The sequence below is a fragment of the Peromyscus californicus genome, unplaced genomic scaffold, assembly GCF_007827085.1.
Source record: "Peromyscus californicus insignis strain IS unplaced genomic scaffold, ASM782708v3 Scaffold_12__1_contigs__length_115047231, whole genome shotgun sequence".
Classification (NCBI taxonomy): Eukaryota; Metazoa; Chordata; class Mammalia; order Rodentia; family Cricetidae; genus Peromyscus; species Peromyscus californicus.
Window position 1 is genome coordinate 106,411,872 of NW_026294413.1, and position 23,307 is coordinate 106,435,178.

At 41.5% G+C, this 23,307-nt stretch overlaps 2 protein-coding genes across 4 annotated transcripts in view; one reads left to right on the plus strand and one right to left on the minus strand.

The window, feature by feature from the left end:
* Nucleotides 1–11,971, plus strand: part of Rarb (retinoic acid receptor beta) — a 655,545-nt gene extending 643,574 nt beyond the window's left edge. For all 3 annotated transcript variants that reach the window (XM_052734053.1, XM_052734054.1, XM_052734055.1), the window contains 4 exons: nucleotides 5,217–5,393; nucleotides 7,733–7,937; nucleotides 8,656–8,814; nucleotides 10,564–11,971. In XM_052734053.1, the coding sequence (XP_052590013.1) occupies nucleotides 5,217–5,393; nucleotides 7,733–7,937; nucleotides 8,656–8,814; nucleotides 10,564–10,760 (738 nt within the window). In that variant the 3' untranslated portion in view covers nucleotides 10,761–11,971. The remainder of the gene's footprint in view (nucleotides 1–5,216; nucleotides 5,394–7,732; nucleotides 7,938–8,655; nucleotides 8,815–10,563) is intronic.
* A 49-nt stretch (nucleotides 11,972–12,020) lies between these two features.
* Nucleotides 12,021–23,307, minus strand: part of Top2b (DNA topoisomerase II beta) — a 63,518-nt gene continuing 52,231 nt past the window's right edge. Inside the window, exons 29-36 of the mRNA XM_052734052.1 lie at nucleotides 22,680–22,824; nucleotides 22,295–22,456; nucleotides 20,243–20,444; nucleotides 19,300–19,379; nucleotides 17,646–17,756; nucleotides 14,233–14,358; nucleotides 13,340–13,434; nucleotides 12,021–12,509 (exon numbers count right to left, since the gene is read on the minus strand). Coding sequence (XP_052590012.1) covers nucleotides 12,342–12,509; nucleotides 13,340–13,434; nucleotides 14,233–14,358; nucleotides 17,646–17,756; nucleotides 19,300–19,379; nucleotides 20,243–20,444; nucleotides 22,295–22,456; nucleotides 22,680–22,824 — 1,089 coding nt within the window. The 3' untranslated portion in view covers nucleotides 12,021–12,341. The remainder of the gene's footprint in view (nucleotides 12,510–13,339; nucleotides 13,435–14,232; nucleotides 14,359–17,645; nucleotides 17,757–19,299; nucleotides 19,380–20,242; nucleotides 20,445–22,294; nucleotides 22,457–22,679; nucleotides 22,825–23,307) is intronic.

Genomic DNA, 23,307 nt, shown 5'->3' on the forward strand with positions numbered 1-23,307 from the left:
CCCTCTGCCCCTGACCTGAGCAGGCAGCCCGCCATCAGGCTCTCAGCTATGTCTGATGCTGCTTAGGTGGCACTTACATCATCCCTTGAGCCTGGGCTCCTCCTCTCTATAATGGTAATTTTGGTGGTATAGGCTTCATGTGTATCCAGACGCTTCTGTGAGAAAAGGGTCTCAGAGAGTCTTACACAGTTTCTGGCAGGAAAAGTGTGCAGACTGGAGGGCCGTCCCCTGGACCCTGTGAGTGGCTTGACGTCATTTAGAGCCATATGCTTGGCTTCTGGAAAAGTAAGGTGGCCCCTAGTAAGTTTCCTAGCAGCACGGGCCACTTTCCACGTGCTGCCGTTCACTCCCCTGATGGGGACTGGTGGGACATAAGTTGTCCTGGCAGAGGTTTGCGAACTTGAACTATGAAGATTCAAGGAGCTTTAATGCTCAGAACAGACAGAATCATGTCTATAATGATTCTGCCACAGAAAGAACTCACCAACAGGCTCTGGGAGACAAGTGTTAGAATAGTAAGTGTGTGAGCAATTCCAGGCACCTGCAGGCTTGTTATTTGTTTGTTTGTTTTTTAAAGAAATCACATGTGTGATTGGTTAGGGAAGAAAAACCTAGAACTCAGGGAGGCTGACTCTTACGGGAGATGTACCCAAGCTGGGTTAAGACACTTTGGGGAGTCATGAGGCCAGAGTTCTGACCCCTCTGTTACCTCAAAGCTCCGTCACTTGAACCAGCTCATAACCTCCTAAGACTCAGTTCCCTGCACCACACACTGCGTGCCATGTTGCTGTCCCACCTGCCCTGTTCCAGCCACAAGAATTCAGTTCTTACCTGATGTTGGTCTCGTAGAGCTACCTCAGAAAAGTTTCACTAACTGGGTAACTTGAAGCCACATTACCTTTGCCTCCCATGCCAGGGGAGTGGAAGTCCACACTCAAGGTGTGAGCAGGGCCATGGCCTCGGACAGCCCCAGGGCGTACCTCCCTCAGCTTCTGCCTTTAATGACTGTCTTTACCTTTTCTTGGTTTAGAAATCATTGCTGCCTCCCTCCAACTTCCCATGAACACCGTCTCCTCTCTCTCTTACTGCTTGTCCTTGCTCTCCCACTGACATACATGCCTAGCTGTTACGTGCCAAAGTACATGGTGTCACAGTGTCTAGGGTCATGTTTATTGACCAGGAAGATGCTGGTCTCACTAATGACATCATGGTAGTGCTGGGACCATGTAGCTATCTCATGAGAGCATCCGGCCAGGAAGGAAGTCACAAATACAATGCAAAGTTTAAGCGACATTAAGTTCTCACCAGGAAATAAAACAGATGAAGCACCAAGAACAGCATGGTTGCCACAGCCTATCTGCATGGCATCCCCTCTGCTTGCCCAGGTATCCTGTACAGGCCACTGCCATTCTCTGGGCCAGAGCCTCCTTGTCAGCCAAATAGAGTCACAATGGTGCCTACCTCATGGAGTGTTGTGGAACACAGAGGAGAACGCACAGAATGGCCCCACGTCTGAGGCGGCCTAGACAAGGAGTGGTTACATTGAGAGCACATATGTACAGGATGCAGAAGTGGACTGCAGAAGACAGAGCAACCTCACAAACAGGACTTGGAGGACACCTGCCTATTGGGATGGGCAAATAACTCCAGGCCTAAGAAGGGCGCTTCTCAGGAGAGGCTCTCAACACCCCCACAAAACTTAAACTTAATCCTTTGAGTTGTTTTATAGCCTACACCCCAAATCCTAGCCCTGGGGAGACAGAGCAAGGATGATCACCAGACAGGGCCACACTGTGAAGACCCTGACTCAGAGAACCAGGGTTGGGGATGCGGCTTGGTGGGAGGGTACTAACCTGTGTGCACATGGCCCTGGGTTCCATCCACAGCTCCATGAAGAAAGAGAAAAAAGAAGAGATTTTTCTCTTCACTCCTTAGCTTAAAAACCCTCAAATAAACCACTGACCTGCCCAGGAGCTTTTAGACATGGTAGATCTTGCCTCTACTGGTGAGTACTTTTCTGAAAGAGATGCCAGCTAGAGAAGCAACAGAAAGTCGTCCAACAGAAGGGACTGTGCAATGGCAGAAGATATCATTTAACTGGATTGACAGGACTGGGCTTTTCCCAAGAAGGCCCTGGGTGGGGAGCAGGGTGGGTGCTGCAGGACACAGCATTCTGGGAAACTTACGTCCTTCCACAGAATGCCAGGGGACTTCCCAAGCAGGCAGCACATTCTGCCCACAGTAAGGCCTGGCTCAGCCCCAGTGTCCTTCCCCTTCCCTGTCACCTCCTCTTCCTCTTCATCCTCACCTGTTTCTGAGCATCTTTCCCCCACCCGCTCAGTGCTCTCTGTAGCTGCTTCCATCATCAACCCCCAGCAGGCCATGCTCTCCACCTACCCCGCAGCTGGAAGATAATGTAGGAGCCATTTCAAGCCTCGTGCCTATGAATCCAGCAGCCAGGATAATAAAACACGGGGTTATTTTGTGTTTTATTAACTGCCTTTTGCCTTCAGTTTGCATAATCATGAACTGGATTGACAGGCTGTTACTGGGTTGCTCGCTGTTTTAATAGAAGAAACCATAGGCCCCCCTCCCACTCCACTCTTGCATGATGGAGCAGCTCATCCAAAGCTGATGAAGATTTCCTTCACACTGGCTGCATCCAGCAATGTCATTTTTTCCAGATGGATACTCCATTGTAAAGTGATTTCCCACCAAGCTCGCCTCTGCCCTTCTCTTCTGCGGCATCTTTCTGTGAACTGGATAAACTGCCTATTAAATTTAATTACAGCCCGAATGGCCACACGTCTTGATCTGGCATACACACACCCCTGAGTGTACTGTGTTCCACAAAGATCCTTGAGGAAGACATAAAATTAATCTGGAAGATGTATGCTTGTTTCTGCGGGGACACTGTGGAAGCCATGATGGCTACCACCATTCTGAGGCCGTCTCTAGACTCCCATCTTCAAACTCTTCCCTCTGGATTCCTACTGATGTTAAAAGCAAGATAGCATTATGAACTTCTGTGGACTGATCTTACTGAAGCAGGGCACTGGACCTATTGGCTTGCAATGCAGAATTGCATTTGCAGAGATAGAGGCATTTGTCCAAAGAGCCACACGCCAGGCATAGTTTCTCCTTGCATGGTTCAGTTTGTCTTGGAATTCATGAAGATGACTAGGTTACTTTCAGGAGAAACAGCCTCTTGGTGTCTCTTCCACAGCATGATGTTGTTCTGTGACATCTCAGACAAGCAAAGGATTATGAGATGTCACTCAACTTTACTGGACTCTACTAAGTGCTCACTGGGCCAGCTGCACTCTAGGCAGTGGCAGGCCAAGCAAATGAGCCAGGAAGGTGTGTAACTGAGGAAGTGGTGGGGATTTAGAGAGGAGTACTATGACAGGCGCAGAACATGGAGTGAAGAATGCTAGAAGGTGGGCATCACAGAAGGCCGAGGAAGGCACAAAAGAATGTTAAGTTGATCGAAGACTCGAAGGGATACATGCTGCAGGGCTGAGAGACAGCTATCTAGGAGGACACACGGCCAATACAGAGGCCTGAGGCTGGGCTACAACCAACCTTCAGGTAAAGCAAAGAGATCTGAAAGGCTAGAGCTGAAAGAGTTTGGGGAGAGAGTGAACAGAGGCCAGATACCCTCTCATCACCAAAGTGACTGGGCTTTTAGCCTCAGGAAGATGAGGGAGATAATGACAGAGATGAGGGAGGAAACTGTGAGAGAGGTGATGAGGTGAAGGAGGTGGTCAGAGGGGTGCGACCTGGGTAGGGTGTGACGATGTGTATGTGTCTGGGATATTTGAGTCATGTATGCCACACTGAAGACTGTAGCTCTGGGAATGCTGTCAGGCCCAAGCTCTTGGCGATGGCATCATTAACTGTTCTGCGACGCTTTTTGGGCTTTGTTTTTCTTACGAGACATTTCATTGCAAAATGGAAGCTGAATAGTATAATGAAGCCCTATGGTCACTACAGACCACTTCTGTTCCATCCCTGTAAAGGTGCCTCTGGCTGCTGTAGGCCACCTTCTGGTTCCTCACACCCCCACCACAGTAGTTAATATTCTGATTTTTCCGGTGTGCATGCTGAGCTGCCGTGCCTATGTTCAAAGTATGACTAGAAAACTACAATGTCACCACTAAATAAGGCAAGCCTCTTGGACACCGGAACTGTTCAGACTCTACACTTTCTTGTGCTTGTCTCTCCTCATTTGCTTTAAGTAGAACTCAGAGAAGGCTCACAGCTCAGCCAATAAGTCTCTTTTTATCAGTTAAGCTTCTAGAATGTAATTTACATGATATAATGCTTCATCTTCTCCAAAGATATGTATTGATGTATTACAGACCATTGCCAACACTATGGAAAGGTTCCTCCTGCATCTGTGACACCCCACCCCACCCACAGTCCCCAGAAGCCACTGCCTCATCCTCCATGAGTACAGCATTGCCTCTTCTATGGTGCGCTGGGATGGCCCATCCTCCATGAGTGCAGTGTTGCCTCTTCTATGGTGCCCTGGGATGGCCCATCCTCCATGAGTGCAGCATTGCCTCTTCTATGGTGCCCTGGGATGGCCCGGTCTTGTGCATCCATCTTCCTCCCTTTAGTACAATGTTCATGGCTGCTACAGATGGGTATCTGCCCCCTTCTATCGATGGCCCCCTCCTATTCACTATATAGTCATTATTAACATCAGGACAATATTGAACATTGGTTCCCTCCCCATAGCTGCTCCCATGAAATGTCTTGGGTGGCTCCTTGGCTTTGCATGGTATCTGGGGCTCATGGTGCCCTTGTGCTTACCACGTTCCTGCATCTCCTATGAATGAGTAGATTCAGAGGCTTCATTTGACCTAGGGCAGTCTGAAGCCTGGTGGTGTGTTTTCCCTCACGACACCCACATGGCAGTAGCAAACAGTGATGACCAATGTCTAGAGGCATCAATCAGTTCATGGGACAGACACCAGTAGGTCCATCACTCCTTCATTAGGAGTGGATGACTACACAGAGAAGCTTGCCCTCCTTTGCTCCCCAGATGTCTTGTGACTGGTGTAAAGTCTGGGCAACTTGAAAGCAGAAATCAGAGGCTGCTCAGAGACAGCAAGTGTGAGCCCATTCTTGGCAAGCATCCCATTCCTACCTCCTGGTGGCATGTCACTCATTCTTCTCCTCCCTCTCCTCTTCTCTCTCCCTCTCAGAATTCCAGTGCTGACCACCGGGTCCGACTGGACTTGGGCCTCTGGGACAAATTCAGTGAGCTGGCCACCAAGTGCATTATTAAGATCGTGGAGTTCGCCAAGCGTCTGCCGGGCTTCACCGGCCTGACCATCGCAGACCAGATCACCCTGCTCAAGGCTGCCTGCTTGGACATCTTGGTAGGAACCTTTCTGAACTCTAGAAGTAAGGAGGGAGTTGGAGGCTTCCAGGAGATTCTGAGAAGACTACTTCCCAGTCTCATTTCCTAGATCTGGAGAGCCCTTCCCATGTGTTGGAATTTCCCTGCACTGATAAAAGTTCAGAGATCCCTGGGTTTGACAGGACTTTCCTTGTATGTCTCTCCACTGTTAAAAACCCCCAACCCCCACCACACCATGTGATCCTTACTGGCCCTCAGTGATGGCTTATCCCTGGCTTCTGCATAGCCTTTTCCAGAGCAAGCCCAGTTATTACAAAGAGCACCTCCCTCCCTCTCATGAGCCCTCCTCACCTTGCCCTGGAGGCCCATGGGACATTTGCAACCTACCCATAGCATAGCCCTGCAGGTGCTCAGGACCACTGGGATTCCCTGGCTAAACTGAAACCCTAGCCTAGCCCATAGCATAACTTTGTGAGGCTACCACCTGTGGTTTAGGGAAACTTTTGTCTTAATGCAGCTACTAAATCAGAGACCAGACAGGTACAGGTCTGGAGGCTGCGAGCCCAGGATCAGCCAGGCAATGCTGTTGGATTCTTAGGTCACAGGCCCTCCAGCTGCTTCCTCACTGGGTTAAGTTCTGTGGTCCCTTCATGTCTAAAGTCTTCTCAGGGCTGCATCCTCATGACCCAAGTAGGTTTAGTCTCCCTCAGAGGTCTACCACCTCATACCTTGGAAGTGGGTCTGCAGCTTGTCCATAGCAGCACTGTGGTCCTTTCTATGGGGAATTCCTCAACCATAGCTTCCACAGCCTTCAGAGAGGAAGGCTAGGTTCTCTTTTAAAACCATGGGGCTGGGGCTAGGGTAAAGGGATTTTAAAGGCAGACACTGCTTCCCACTGGAGGTCACTTATGCATACAGCCTTATGACTAAGAGTCAGGGCTTTTTCCTCATACTCCTCCTATTGCTCATGACATAAAAGTGGATTTTCAGGGAGCCACCCTCAGTTGATGTCGGGGAAAAAACTCTGGGCTCCCTCTACCCCTGGGTAGACACTCCACTTAGGCGACTTAACCTCTGCTTAGCAACAGAGAGGTGTCTGCAGGGGGAACACAGAATGCAGAAGCCTGCTTCATGAAGGTCCTGCTCTGAGAGAGCACAGAGGATAGAGCCCCTAGGGAAGGACTGGAGACCGCCAAAGAGCTCACCAGGGGCCTTTAGGGTAAGGTAGAGAAGGCAGAAGTCCTGCAGGATGACAGTGTGCTCAAGTAGAGGGTGTGGAGCACAGTGAAGTTGTAAGCCATGACTGCAAGCACAGGGAGGGGCAGGCTTCTAGAACAGAGTCTGCCTGTGCTCCATTGTGGGGTGCCCCTCCCCACCAACTCTGATTGGACTTCCTCCTGATCCCTGGCACTCTGCTGACTCTGCTCCTGGTGCCTACCTGTGTGGCTATAACCACATTGTATTATGAGATAGGGCTTTCCTTGAGTTTGAGTCCAATTCATTGTTTGCTAGGACACTGAGCAAAGCATGTCGCCTGAGCCCCATGGCTCTCATCTGTAAATAACAGGACTTTAGTCTGGAAGACTGAATATAGGGTATACCCATTTGGTCTATGCTAAGCACCTACAAAAGACTTGTTATATTAGTCACCTTCCTTCTTGCTACAACCAAATACCTAAAAGAAGCACGTAAAGGAGGTGTATTTGAGCTCATGGTTTGAAGATACAAGCCACAAGGATCCCTGGCTGCAAGCTTGTGAGAAGGCTAGTCATACTGTATCCAGGGCCGAGACAATGCCAGTTCTCAGTCGACTTCATGCTTCTTCCCTTTGTATTCAGTCTGGAACCCCCTATAGCCTACGGGATGGTACCACACACATTCAGAGTGCGTCTTGCCCGATCAGTTAAGCCCTTCTAAAATACCATAGTAGACACGCCCCAAGTTGACATGAAGATTAGCCATCACAGTTGGTAAGGATCACCTTATTTTTGGTTGACTAAACTTTTGAAAACAGACTTTTGTTCCTCTTCTTCCCCCAGCACCTGGCTTGGTGCCTGAGAGATAAGTACTCAGGAAAATGATATTTCAATCAAATTATGATTTATTTTGTAAAAAGTTATTTCTCAAAATGTGTGTCCCACTTATTATTTCCTGAAAAACCTAGCTCTGTTCTTAGACATCTGCCAACATGCAACGAAAGAAGACACTAACCGTCTTCTACAGTGGGGCATGCTGCCCATGTGAGGAGGCCCAGGCTCCTCAGGAGTTCCTGCATCTACCGTAATGCTGGTGGATGCTATCAGGACAGGCCAGCATAAGTGATCCAGCAAGTGGACATACATATTTTCTTCCTTCCAGATTCTCAGAATTTGCACCAGGTATACCCCAGAGCAAGACACCATGACCTTCTCTGATGGCCTTACTCTGAATCGAACCCAGATGCACAATGCTGGCTTCGGTCCTCTGACTGACCTTGTGTTCACCTTTGCCAACCAGCTCCTGCCTTTGGAAATGGATGACACAGAAACAGGCCTTCTCAGTGCCATCTGCTTAATCTGTGGAGGTACTGTTCACGAGTCCCCGCACAGAGCAAGTCGCAGGACAGCATGCGGCTCCACTGGGTTCTTCTGCATGGAGAAAGGCAGTGGATAAAACCTCATGGAAGGAAGAGTTTTACTTTCTTTTGTTGTAAATTAAGTAGTGGTATTTGAGCTCCTTCTGCTCTGAAAGAAATGCCAAAATCCAGTTGTCCAGTTTCTCTTGTGGGAAACAGGTACATTTGTAAAGGCAGGATCGTGCTGCTATATGCCTAAGGACATTTTAGTGATGACCCAAATGACTTGCATGTTATTTCTTACTATAGCTAGAATGATTCAAATCACTGCCTGGGATCCCTCACCATGCTCGTGTGCACCTGGTGAGCTGGAGTGAAGTATGGCCCCTTCTTTGTAGTGACCCCTGCTGGCTAACCAGAAGTCAACATTAGTTCAAAAGTAATGGCTATAACTAAGGGGCAGGCTTATCTCTCTGGCTTTCACAGCCAGCCTGCCCAAGGTGCTTTTGTTCAGTTCAATACTGACACCATCTGGTCATGAAAGATAATCTTGCCTCTGGACCCGAGCAGTGGCCATCAAATGTGCTTACTAAGGAACAACTATCTTCAAGTATCACTGCTTAAAGCAATTGCATTTATTCGGAGGAATGGGAAACAAGAGAGGGGATGGCCAGCAGCTCTTCAGCCCCGGGACACTAAACACTGAATACTTTCTCCTGCTCTCCAGACCGCCAGGACCTTGAGGAACCGACAAAAGTAGACAAGCTCCAAGAACCGCTGCTGGAAGCACTAAAGATTTACATTAGAAAACGGCGGCCCAGCAAGCCCCACATGTTTCCAAAGATCTTAATGAAAATCACAGATCTCCGCAGCATCAGCGCTAAAGGTATGTCTTCAAGGATGGAGAGGAGGGCAAGCTGTGCCAACTTGTGCTTTTTAAAACCCATGTTTTAATCTTAGGAGTCTCATAACTGTGTAAGTTGGAACGTGTATCTCACAGAAATCCAAAGGAATTAAGCATTGTAGGAGCATGCATGTGTACACAGTTAAGAGTTCCTCGGGTTTCCTTAGGAAGACATTTTGACACTGTCTCTGGCATGAGATTAACAGAAGCAGAAAGCAGATGCCACTACCCAGTGATATTAAGAGATTATTCAGTTTTCAAATGGGATGGCAAGTTAGAAGAGCAACTCTTCCAGGTAGTGTATGTATTTTTTAATTATTGTTGGGGCTTGCATGCATGCCCTTGGGGGTTAAAGGACAATTATATGGAGTCCCTTCTCTCTTTCCATCTCAATGTGCATTCAGGGGCACCAACTCAAGTCCACCAGCTTGCACAGCACGCTCTTGGCCCTCCGAGCCATTTCTCCATCATCCCCTTTTCAGAGTGCATATTTAATATTTTACAGTCTATACATTTCATTCCAGCTTCCAGATATCTCAGGTTTCTGTACACTTGGCCTGGTTGTTTTTTTTTCCCCTTTGCATCCTAACCTCTAGAAAAAAATGAGTAAGACTTGGGGTCACTGCGGCCACAGCTCTGGTGTAGGCAAGTTAACTCCTGCAATTCTGAGCAAAGGAATTCTTGCCTGGCTGAGAGATATAAATATTCTCACCTCATGATTCTCACTCTATGTGGCAACTCAGGCAATTATAGGAATGCCTAGAGCCATCTCAGAGCTGAGTGCAGAGGGCTTTTCTATGTAGATGACTCAGCAACTGTTCCTTGTGCCAACTATGCTATTACCTGTCATGTCCTTCCCATTAGCAGACTCCACACGAGGATCTCGGCAAGCCAAGACACAAATGCTACATTTCAGAAGGTGCTTAAATGCACAGTGAACTTGTTTGACAAGCAATCTCAGTTGTTGTTTTTTTTTCAGTGAGACGTTCTAAGTTCATCCCAGCATGGGATTAAGAGAAGCAAAAAGAGACCAATGCTTGAGTACATGTTAATATCACTCTCCATGGATAGCTATGCCAGTGACCTGAGGACTAACAGCCATGTACAGAAATGTCCTAAGTCCTATATTAGCAGAGTCCAGCAAAACCCTGGCCACAGGGTTCTGAAGCAGTTTTCCTGTTATTTATAGATTTCCATCTAACCAGCTGCATGTAGGGGCTGTGGGATCTGTGATTGCAGAAAACCACTACATGTTGTGATTCCAGCCCATCCTTCCATTGTGGAAACGGCCCATCCCTTCACCTATATTCTTCTGATCTTCCATCAGGAACTTCTCTTTGTAAATTATATTTACTGAATCTGACTGAAGAAGCACTGCAACTATCAAATTTGTACAGTACACTTTTCCACTGCTTTTCCTCAAAGTGAAAACGTAACAAAGCTAGTCTCTGGAGTACCCAATCAGTACATACTCCATATTCAAAGGGAGTGGCAGATCAGCCTCTGCCTGAGAATCAATCTAACTGGGATCTCAAAGCACACCTGACGCTGACATTCTAGTGGCCAATATTCCTACTGTAAACACTCTTACGTATTCACTTCTAATAAATGGGTTCTTTCCAACAAAGACACAGGTCACTTGATGCCTGTATTTCACAACTCCTTCACACAGCGGAGGGTGAATGTTGGTCCCTTCGTATCTAACAAGCTTTCTATTATCTCTCGAAAAAGGTGCAGAACGTGTAATTACCTTGAAAATGGAAATTCCTGGATCAATGCCACCTCTCATTCAGGAAATGCTGGAGAATTCTGAAGGACATGAACCCTTGACCCCAAGTTCAAGTGGGAACCCAGCAGAGCACAGTCCCAGTGTCTCACCCAGCTCAGTAGAGAATAGTGGCGTCAGTCAGTCACCACTGCTGCAGTGAGACACTTCCAGCTGCTGCAGACATTCCAGGACCTTCAGTTCCGGAGTGAAAATGCAAGGAAAACATTTTTACTGCTGCTTAGTTTTTGGACTGAAATATGTTAAACTCAAAAAGGACCAAGAAGTTTTCATATGTATCAATATATATTCCTTACTGTGTAACTTGCCTAGAAATACAAACTTTTCAAATTCTGAAATTCAGCCATTTCATGCCACCAGAAACTAGTTAAGAGCTTCTATTTTCCTCTCTGAACAGTCAAGATGCATGGCAAAGACCCAGCTGAGATGATTTAGCCCTGGTTAAGTTTCTGAAGACTTTGTACATACAGAAGTATGGCTCTGTTCTTTCTATCCTGTATGTTGGTGCTTTCTTTTGTCTTGCATACTCAATAACAAGACACCAAGGTTATGGAGCAGACTACTGTACATCACCGTGCGTCTTGCTTTCATGAATAACAAGGCTCACGGTAAGGAACCAGGACCTTTGTACAGTACAGGATAAGACTAAAGACACTCTGGTTTAAGTAATGTGGAAGCTTCTCCTTGCTTTTCGATGCTCTCAAGCTGCATCCTTTCTTTTATGTTGCCCAGATAGAGTATACCACTTCACTGCACTAGCAGAAGAGAATTCTGTATCAGTGTAACTGCCAGTTCAGTTAATCTAATGTCATTTGTTCAATTGTTAATGTCACTTTAAATTAAAAGTGGTTTATTCCTTAATGACACAACTACCGATGAAAAAAGATGCATTTTTACAGTCATGATAGCCTCCAAGGCAAAAACACTGTTCAGTGTTAGTAAGTTTGTTTACCTGTTCACAAGCCATTGGAGAGATATTCCAGGATAATCAGCAGGCTAGTCTATCTGGATTCTAGTAGCCCAGTGTCCTTCCTGACTCGTGCCTGATCCTGGGATTTCCCCGTCTTGACTCTTGAAGGTATGGGCAAGTGGCCTCCTCTGGCCTTGTTCAATCACTAGGACGCAGAGTGACAGCTGTGGTAGCGTGATTGACAGACTCAAGTGTCAGGTTCTGAGTTCTCATGTAAGCACTAGTGGAATTTTTTGTTTTTGATATATTAGCAAAAGTCTGTGATGTACCTTCACTGGCTCTGTTTGTACATTGAGATGGTTTAACAGTGCTTTCTATGTTCATATACTGTTTACCTTTTTCCATGGAGTCTCCTGGCAAAGAATAAATATATTTATTTTAAAGGTGTGTGGAACTTTTACTATGTTTCACCTTCAGTAAAGAGACTGAGAACACAGTTCCATTTTTAATGTTTAAATTTCATTTCAAAAAGCAGGTCTGTAGTCTGCAATCATGACAATTAAAATCTGTGCTAATGCACGGTAATCTATAACAATTCTACAAGCCAATCAGACAACACATGACATTTCAATGAGTAAAAAAGAGCATAAAACTGTATGTGTAAGAACAAAATGTTAAAAGGCCTACCACAATAATAAAAAACCATCAATTACATCATCACATTAAAATAAGCCAGATGTACAAAATTCTGAGACAGAAAAGACAAGGGACAACACAAGATATTTTTGAAAAATGTTCGTGCTCTTTGGGCACTTAATTAAACATTGCAAAATCAACATCTTCTTCTTCATCAGACTCTGCAAAATATTTGACTTCTTTCCTAGCCCGACCAGTCCGTGGCAGAGCAGGTGGTTCAGAAGTGAAGTCTGAGGGGAAGATGTCTACATCTGAATCCTGATCAAAAGATGTTTTCTTCGGTTTCTAGACAACCCCCCCCCAAAAAAACAAAAGTTTAAAAATCCCAAAGTTAAGGAAAGCCTATTGTTAAGAACTATTATTCCTTATATTTACATTTATGGCATATTGACAATAATCATACTTTTAAAATTAGAATTGACATGCTAACTTAAGCCTAAAATGAATTATGGATGAAAGAAACCAGATGAGATATAGTAAGTAATTAGCTACTTTGGGCTCTTGTGTTTACCAAGACATAGCCTCATCAATGCAACATCACTATTCTGAAATTATTTCTTACTCAACAAGTATATACAATGTCCATATTAGAAATTATTCAAGTTGCCCTATTTTCAAGAACATATTCAGAATTCATGCGAGCAGAACAAGGCTATCTATGCACAGTATGTAGCACACACTATCACAAGTGTTGATAAAATATTCAAAAAGTCACAGAATAGACAAGAGGTAGAAAAGGGAATTGATGGGAAAGAGCAATTTATAAAGCTGTAACCATCCATATGTATACTTTTAAGTTTTAATAGGAAGAGAAAATAAGTGGCAAGGGGGATGTACCTAGGCCACTCAAAAAACAAAGAGTTTCTAAAGGGTCAGATTAATTAGGAACATTAGGCACAGTCAAACAAATTCTATTTTTAGAAATCAAATTAATCCAAGTTTATAAGAATATTCTAATATTCAAGTAGCATACAACTACAATAGTTCAACAGATAAAACAGGAGATCCTAAGGGAAGTTGACTTAGAGTGCTCTCTACAGCTCTTGCAGACATTACGGCAGGGAGTGAGCACATGCAGTGCAGACCCTGAGCCATGTTGAGGCGCTCTTGCTTACCTTGCTGGCTGTTTTAGCCGGTTTCCTCCCAGGGTTATAATCACCTTCATTTTCTGAACCTGATGCTTTCCTTTTCTTTGCCCCTCGGCCTTTACCTTAAAATACATGAAAAGAGTTTTCCTCCCAAAGGTCAACGCAACGTAAGATAGATTCCCAAGTCTTACAATTATTTCTATACCCAATAGTAGAGCCTGCAATTCTACCCTCTTGCTATAAATGACATACATGAACTTTGACGGCACCATTTTAATTCTGGAATACACATGACTAAAGAGTATTTTAAAAATACACTTGAAACAAGTGAGAAATACAGGAAATATATTTTTAAAAAATACATTTAAAACAAGTAAAAAATCCTGGAAATAAGGTTCAATACTAAGCCCTGATAAAAAGACTAGCATTTTGCTAATAGGACTCTTGAACCTAGGAACAAAACTTCTTACAAGAGTGCTTAAGTTACCTGTCACAGCTGATAAACTTACCAAGGTTTCAAACCACACATACCTATATATTGACCTCCACAGGCTCCATGCTATTTTTCTTAGCTTTCCTCCTATTCTATTTCTCTGGCCTACATAAAGACCCTGCCTCAAATATACCAAACCAAGGCAGTGAGGGACAGAGGTGGGAGAAACTCAAGAGAGTTCATTGTAGCATCTTTTAAGCTTATTTTCGGTATATTACTTAGTCTTGCCAGTGTTCTGATGAGTAGTGCTCTAAACTGCTCTGTGTCCTTCACTCCAGTGCAGCACGGCTGCACAGTGCTAGTTACTGGCACGTGGTCCAGTTTCAGATAAACTAGGTATCCCGTCACAAAACTCTAAAATAAAGCTGAAGAAACTAAACCCTTTCCTTACAGCACTGCTTAAGGGTTACACAAAGACAGCCCTCACCTTTTGGTGTTGGAGTCTTCTTTGGAATGCCAAATTCAGAATCTGAGTCAGAGTTTGCAGTCTCTACGACTTTCTTCTGTTTAGGTACTCTCTTGGCCTTAGGGGCTGTATCTGAAGGTGGTTTACCTATTAAGCAAACATCCTTTTAGTTGGTCAATGTAATATACTTACCAACAAACCAAGCTGAAATGAGTTCTGTAACAGTGAATTTTTTTTTTAAATTGCTGATTAAAAAAAGAAAAAAAGAAAAGAAAAAGAAATGGTTTCTCTCTGCTTGGTGCCAGTATAAAGGCAAATAGCCTCCCATGGATGACAAAATGAGTATTATTCAATTAGGCATAATTTAATTTTTAGGTAATTCAATTGAGATATTTTAAGCAAGGGGCATTAAAAGGAATTAAACAGTATCTTTTAAATATATATTCATGACCAAAAAAGTATCTTTGACACACTAATTATAACCACACACTAAGTTCTAGCTTATAAAAATGATTCAGTGGGGGAAAACATTTTTATGGGGGTCTTCAAATAGAACAAATACAAAGCAACTCATTTTCCTCCAATAGCTGAAATCCAGACTTGGTATTTTTATGTGGAAAGAAACATGAAAATTCTAGATCAGTAGATCCAAGCCCTTACTTTGCCATATTATGTTTTAAAAACAAACTTCTGTTTTCTTTTCATCTTCAGTTCCATGTAATCACTCTTAACTTGTGTAATAAAAATGAGCCGGGCGGTGGTGGCGCACGCCTTTAATCCCAGCACTCGGGAGGCAGGCGGATCTCTGTGAGTTCGAGGCCAGCCTGGTCTCCAAAGCGAGTTCCAGGAAAGGCGCAAAGCTACACAGAGAAACCCTGTCTCGAAAAAACCAAAAAAAAAAAAAAATGAGTGTGGAAAACAAATGTATTGGATAGACTGAAATGAACTGCAGACTGTTCTATTAAAAATTGAAAAGTGTTGCTGACTTGATGGGAAAACAGAACTGAGTCTCAAGCTGAGATACTCAACATAATGCCCCTCACTGGCTAATAGGAGGAGGAACTGTATATGGTAGGGGTGGCCAAAGGCTATGGCTTTTACTCTCTTTGTATCCTCATAACTAACTCTACCTCAGGAACCCAAAGGCAGCTCCTAGTACGAATGCACATTCATTACAACAAGGCAATAGGGACCACAGCTAGTGTTTTCAAGCTTCCGGAAGTTATATGGCACTTTCCAACCCTCCACCAAATTAGGCCAGATATCTAAATATTATAGGATGCCTTTTGTTGCAAAATATTGGAACTACAGAATGTAATGTGAATAGAAATCCATGTGACTCGGGGTTAACAAAGATAGTTCTAAATGTCCTTCTCTTGAGATACTATCTGTAAATTGTATTTTAGGAAAGAGGTAGAGAAAGAAGATCTTGCCAAGGTCTTTGAAGGCAGTTTCCTAGTTCAGCTAACACAAGACCCATCCAGCTAGTAGAGAAACAGCTAAATGGGTTAGGTGGAAGATAGTCTGGTCTTTTAGTTAATATTAAACTAACTCATTAGCTTAATGAAGGAAACAGGGTGACAGATTTCAAGAAGGGATACAAGTCCTACAGTATTTTATAAGATTCTCACATAAAGACTAAAAGAAAAAGATGTTTTAAAACATTTTAAAAATCTTTTTGATTGCTTAAAAACATTGACATGTCTGTTTTTCTTTACGTGCTCCATGTGCATGCAGTACCCACATAACCAGAAGAGGGCATCAGATCCAAAGAACTAGAATTACAAGTGGTTGTGGGTCCCCTGATAAGCATGCTGGGAACTGAACTCAGGTCCTCTGCAAGAACAGCAAGTGCTCTTAACCCCCTGAGCCATCTCTCCAGCCTCAAAAATGATGTTTTGAAAGGAAATCAGAGTCTGTCTCAGTTTGAGTTCTCCAGAAGCAGAACCTGACTGACCCCAGGGTAAATATTTACCCAGTAGGTGATGACAGAAAGTATAGAATTGAGACAATGAAGAGCAGCTAGACATAGTCATATCAAGCCAGTCATTACTACTGGAGCTTAATTTATCTTCGTGGGGAACTTAGAGAGCCAATACAACAACCCCAGACTCGGAATATGAGAGAGGCAAGGACACTGAGCTACTTCTACATCAGCTTTCCTCAATCACTGGTAGAGGGTAGCTGGGGGCGGAGTTAATAGTCCAGCACAACTGCAAAGTCATCAGATAAAGAAATGTAGACATGGGCCAATATATCCTGAAGAAGTGAGAAGAACCTGTTATGGGCAGTCACTAGAATGCTAGCTAGACACGCTTCTCTGAGCAGTCTCATAGCAGTTCTAGTGAATTCAGATAAAACATGGACTTTCAAGATTGTCAGGATTGTTATGCTACACTCAACACACATGTGTCTCTATGGTGTATACTACAGATTTTATTTTCTTTTAGGGAATAGTCCATGTGATTTAATATCTCAACTAGATGTGTATTTTTAAAGTAGATATTATTTTCAAAGGCAAAGCACTAATATTGACTTCAAAGAGACTGAGATACATGATTTGCATATTATATAACATTAATGAATCAACTCAGCATTTCATGAACAATCTAAGGCTATGGTGGTGAGAAAAAACTTTGATTCAGAAAATTGTATTGAACAATCCTCCATGTAGGGAGTGGAAGGAAGCAGAAATATCAAATTATAGAATCAAGATAAAAAATGTATTCTCTACCCAATCTAACAAAGAGCTTTATAGGAAAACTATCCTTTGTTATAATTATTTATTCTTGAGAATTTCACATATTTATACAATGAAACATGATAATATCCATCCTATGTACCATCTCCAACTTCTATCATATTCATCTCAGCATGTCCTTCTTCCAATTTCATTTTCTTGTAACCCATGAAATCCAATTAATGCCCATCCTACCAGTAGGAATACCCTAAAAGAATGATCCCCTCCCATGAGGTTATCAACTGCCAAGACCTCTATAGTAAGGGGTAGGGCCTAGAGAGTGCCCAAATCAATTTAAATATCATGGGATTATTTTATAATGACAAAAGCTTTATGAAATCATCCCCCGCCCCACCTCCCTTTCTTTGACTGGTATGCCTCTGCCTCCCAAACGCTGGGATTAAAAGAATGTACCACCACTGCCTGGCTAAACTGCAATCTTAACATGTTTTACTTCATATACAGAATATGGACTTAAACACTTGAAAGTGGATGGAGGGGACTATATTTGTAAAATATATTTTAGCAATCCCTTCATATTATTAGAAAACAAAGGGGATTCTCTTAATATTGTAATAGTAAGTTTCATAGTGAAGTACTCATGCAAATCATTTCAAATTATATTAAATTCCCTTTCACATCAGTCACCTCTACAAAGCTTATGTAATAACACAAGCAGGTATAAAGTACGTACCCTTTTTAGCAGCGACTGTTTTACTTGGAACTTTATCTGTTTGCTTCAGACCAAATGACGGTGCAAAAACAGAAGCAGTATCTTCTTCATTACTGTCAAATTTAGCTGAATCTAAAAATTTCAAAGCTTTTTTTTAGTAAAGAGACTCTATAAGGACCTCTGAGTAAACTGATTCTTTGATGACTTCTCTTTAGCTAATAAATTGATCTTGTAAGTTTCTATTTTGATCATATAATCCACAATATACAAACAGCTGAAAATAGAAAATATACCAATGTTATACCTCAAAAATGTTAACTCTGTTGTGAAACAATATACAAATGCACAGGGCAATGAAAATTAATAATATCAAAAGTTAAATATTTAAAAAAATAACTGTTCAAAAGTATATACTAGTGATTTGTTTTCAGACGAAGAGGCGCCATTGTGATCATTTTAGTATCTACACAGTTAATCCCTCTAGAAAACTAGTGCTAATGCCCAAATCTAAAAGAGCAGTAAGCACTAATGTTTTTAATCAACAAATCATTGAAGACTAATTTTAAAGTTAAACTTACCTTCATTTTACTTTTATGAGGGAGGAGACAGGGTCTTGCAATGTAGCCCATATTGGCTTCAAACTTACAATCCTCCTGCCTCAACCTCCCAAGTGCTAGGAATATAGGCATGTGCCACCATGCCCAGCTTCAGCTTATTTTTGTCCACAAATTAGTTTAATTTAGCAATCAACTCTTCCCTCCCTCAAACCATAGCAAGAATATTTTAACTGGCCTCTGGGACTTAATACTTTCACATGACTATTTTGACAAGCTGTGTCAACAATGAATGTGTATACTTAAAGAAAATATACCAAATCTAGGTGTGTCTGTAGGAATATATTTAAAAATCCAGAATAAGGGCTTGGGAGATGGCTCAGCCATTAATGCCCACAGGAAAGCAAAGGGAGCATATTGTCCTGCCTGAGATCCTAGACCACAACAGGCAGAGAAAGGAAATTCCTCCTACACCAAAAACTAAGCAGCCATGCAAACTGAAATGGCCAATTTCAAGCTCAAGAAGAGACCTGCTTCAATATATAAAGTGGAGAACACCAAAGATGACAGCTGTCATCAACCTTGGGCCTCCACATGCACACATGTGCAAACCCTCACACACACCGTACACATAATACGTCAATGACATAAAGATAGCCAATCAATTAAGTGACCTTAAAAATTCTACACACACACACACAAAAAAATGCACTAAAATGACATACCCTTGTTATATTTTCTCCTACGAAAATTTTGTTCTCTCAGCTATAAGAATTTGGTATGACAAATCTGCACCTATCCAGTACCTTTACAGATGTAAATAGATTCACATCACCATAAAAATCAAATTTTAATCTTCTAAATTTTTTTTATATTTTTCTCATTATTAAATCTTATATGTAGACACTATATCCAGCAGGCTAGCATCTGCCTAGCAATCTGCCTACATGCTTCCATAATGCCTATTCTAACCAGTCAGTAAGTCTTATCACATTGGGCAAAAAGTAAAGTCATGAAAAACTCTGCAATTAAATCCTGGCCTAATGGTTTTTCTAGTGTTCTCTCTACCAAGTACAACAATCATATAATAATTAACTAATGAAAAAACTAAAAGAACATACCATCTTCTGACTTCTGAGAGTATGAAGGAAATGAAAAGAGATTCCCAAAATCCTGACTTTTTTTGTCATATGACGATTTTCTATTAGAAAGAAAATATCACAAAGAGGATGTAATCAAAATACCCTACATAATATACACTGCATGATTATAATCAACAAAACTTTATGTTTTTTTTCTTTCTCCATTATAGACAGGGCAACACCTGCACCCTGCCCCTTTCCTCACAAATTTATGTAAGTAAATATATGAATACAAATATAAGATAAAAATACTGATTTAACATGAAATAAGAATGGAAACTGGACAATGGTTTAATGTTATTCACATTATTAGCAAAGGTCCAAAGAGAAAGGTAGACTCACTATCATAGAAGGTGGTCATACCATTCCTGACAGCAGACCACAGGTGGGCAGTTACTTTAAAGACTGGTGAAGTACTGGTTATATTGAGTTACAATGTCTTTAAAAAATAAAACTAATTAGTTCACAAATCTCACATTCTCCATATTAATGCTGACATTATCAAAAGCAATAAAAGTAATCAAGGACAAATCTACTGGAAAAACAAGTTTCCTAATTCTAAAGAACTAGAAACATTTCCCAAACCAGGAGCTGTCCAAATACACACCATGAGGATGAGATTTTTGTAAACAACATTTTACTGGAACAAACTATACTCATTTACTTACATGTTGTTTGAGGCTACTTTCTTATTACAAGGGCAGCAATGAACAGCTGTTACAAAGCCATATGACAGGAACATAGAAAATATTTATTCTAAAGCCCTTCATGAAAAAGCTTGCCAATCTTACAAGTAACAGCTAGGGAAAAGAGCTGCAGTATTAACGAACTAATTGTCTCATAAAGAAACCTTTAGCTAGAATTGATCATTTCTTGGCACTCATGGGAAGTGCTTACTGGATATCATTGCTGCATTACTTACTCTGGAGTAGCTTTTGATTTGCCTGGAGAAAATGCATATTCATCTTTATCTAAGCCATCTGAAGGAACAAATTCATCTTCCCCATCATTTGCTATGGGAGATGCTTTAACTTTCAGTTCTTCTAAATCATTATTGTCATCATCATCATCAGCATCCTCCTCCTCCTCTTCTGAGAAATCAAAGGTGTACTTAGGTCTTTCAGCTAGGAGGAAAACAGAAATGAATGTTAACAGGACAGTGACAGGTATTCATAGTTCCAGATAATTAGTGCCCAGGAGCTGTGGTGCCACCCTGGGTGAAACAGAGAGGGATTCACTCAAGAGCAACAAAAGAATGTGAAAAACTCAAAACCCTAGATTTACCACTTAAAAAATTTTTTTTTAGTAATTTATTTAACTTTATTTTATGTGCATTGATGTGAAGGTATCTTTTAAAGTATGAAAGAAAAAGATGAACACTTAGAGAACAAAAAGTATGATATCTATCTTACACTTTCCAGGAGGCTGGGACAATACTCTGTATTAGTTAGAATAACATAAACTGATGGGACTACTTGTTTAAGATGTTGCTCATATTATTCAAAAACCCAGAAAAAGAGAATGGTATGTACTGTGTCACATTTCCCCTGTACAAAGGATTAGCAATACAAGATTTCCCATTTCTTTAACTACAAATGACAAAATTTACATTCTTTTACAAACGCTAAACTTCCTTTTTGCTTGCCTAAGTAAAAATGTTTATTTCCCTTTAGGGCTAGTTGAACTATAAAATAAGAATCATAAGGACCAGCTCAGTTAGCAAGTACTGCCAAGTATACAAAAAGCTCTGGATTCAAGTCCCAGTAATACATATAAACTGGGCATGCTGGTACATGCCTGTAATCCTAACACTGGGTAGGAAGAGTTGGGAGAATAAGAATATCAAGGTCATACTCAGTTACATAGCAATTTTGAGGCTAGCCTAAAAAAAAAGGTAAATTTTCACATGGATAAGATAGCAAACAACTATAGAGAAGGGCATACTGGCATAATGCAAGTAAGTTTTATTTTAATTTCTAGCATGCAGTATAGAGGAGAATTTTTAAACTATTTGAACACTCAATAATTTCATATTTCACTTTTCATGTATGGAAAAACCTAAACAATTTTTGAAGCATTAATTTTCATGTAACTTTATCCAACTATGTCAATTATTCACCTGTATCATTTATACCTATACCCACTAAGAAAAGTAACTTACCCACTTAATGAGTGAATCAAAGAATTTAAGGCCTGGCATGCAATCAAAAACGTTATTTGCCAGAGTTAAACAACCATAAAGTTGTAACGCTCATTTTAATGAATTAAAGCATAAGAAAATGTAAGGAAATTCATAAAACAAACTAATTAGATTTTAATTATCTGAGTACTTCCAATTAATGAATATTCAGGGAAGATTAAATCATATGCTTAACAGCAATACACCAAGAAGACAAGTTGCTGTAGTCCAACCTTAGCATTATATTTAAAAGAACTGAGTACAAAGAATCAGAAAACTCAGATCTAAGTGGTAGAATATAAACACAGAGTACTTCCAACAGAGCCATCACAGCTGCCAATATTACAGTTTTTGGGTTTGGGGTTTGGGGTTTGTTTACTTTTTAACAAATACCCCAAAGCTATAGAGGGAACATTATCTAAGCTTTAATAATAAAATGCATTAAGAGAACATGCTTTGGGGCTGGAGAGATTTCTTAGTGGTTAAGAACACTGGCTGTTCTTGAAGACTCAGATTTGGCTCCTAGCACCCACATGGCAGCTCACACCATAACTCCAGTTCCAGGGGATCCAGCACTCTTGATCTCAGTAGGCACCAGACACACATGCATTGCACAGACACACAAGTAAGGAAAACATTTATATACATAATCAAATAGATCTTTAAAAACATAATTCACTTTGTCTTTCTTTAGAGTGATTTAATACTTTAGTAACACTGATAATACTATTGATGAACCCAATTATAGGTCAATGATAATATACAATAAAATAAATAGAAATTGTATCACAATACCAGCTGCTCTCCTAAGCAAAGAATCTCTTGGAATAACCACAGGTTCTGTTTCTTCCAAGTCACTCTCTGACTTGGACTCATCATCTGACCAAGGGTTCCGTTTCTTCACTTTCTTTGCGTTTGGTTTACCAGATGATGTGGGTGTTTTTCTAACTCTGGTACCTAAAAGCAAGACAATGGTAATATGCATATTAACACCTATTCAAAGTTCTAGCAAAGCTTTTCTATGAAAGGTTCATTATAAAATAGAAATATGTATATGAAAACTAAAGGTATTACTTGAACTACTAAAAATCAATCAATCAAAATCAGTAAATTGTAGAAATACCCTATAGTCCTTTTCTTTCTTACACAAAACATGCACAAAAGCATTCCAATGCCTTACCAGGCTCCTTTTTCTCCCTTTTGGGTTTGGGACCTTTATTTACAGGAGCTGATGGGGTCAATGTCTCTTCTCCTGTACCTTCTACTGGTGTTCCACTAAATTCTTCATCAAATTCTACTTTCACTACTGTGGTATCAGGATCACCCTATGTGTTAAAAAACAAGCCAAATCCAATCATGAATAAAAGTATATCAGCAATGCATATTTTAGAGATACAGTTTCACTCAACAGTTTCTTCATACCAAGTAAGTTTTTTAAACATGCTCCACTTGAAACATGTTTTATTTCATTTACCTGTTTCAAATTACACTGCTTATAACCCTAACATTCTGATATACTCAGTGAGATGATAGCCACTTAGGAAAAAATCATAAAGAATAAGATAGGCTCTTGGTGGTTATCAAAGGAACTATGAAACCAGTAGCTAAATACTCTAAGTTACCCACAGAATCAGTGCCTATATCTGAGGTTCCTACAGACTAGAAAAACATTTTCAAATTACTGAAAGAAAATGAGCAACAGATATATTTTGTGAGGTACTATAAGCCTGACTCTAACCCAAAGTTATTGGTAAGGACAGGGGAATTGGTAGGAAGGTACGCTGGTTAATGCAACACAAGTTGAAACT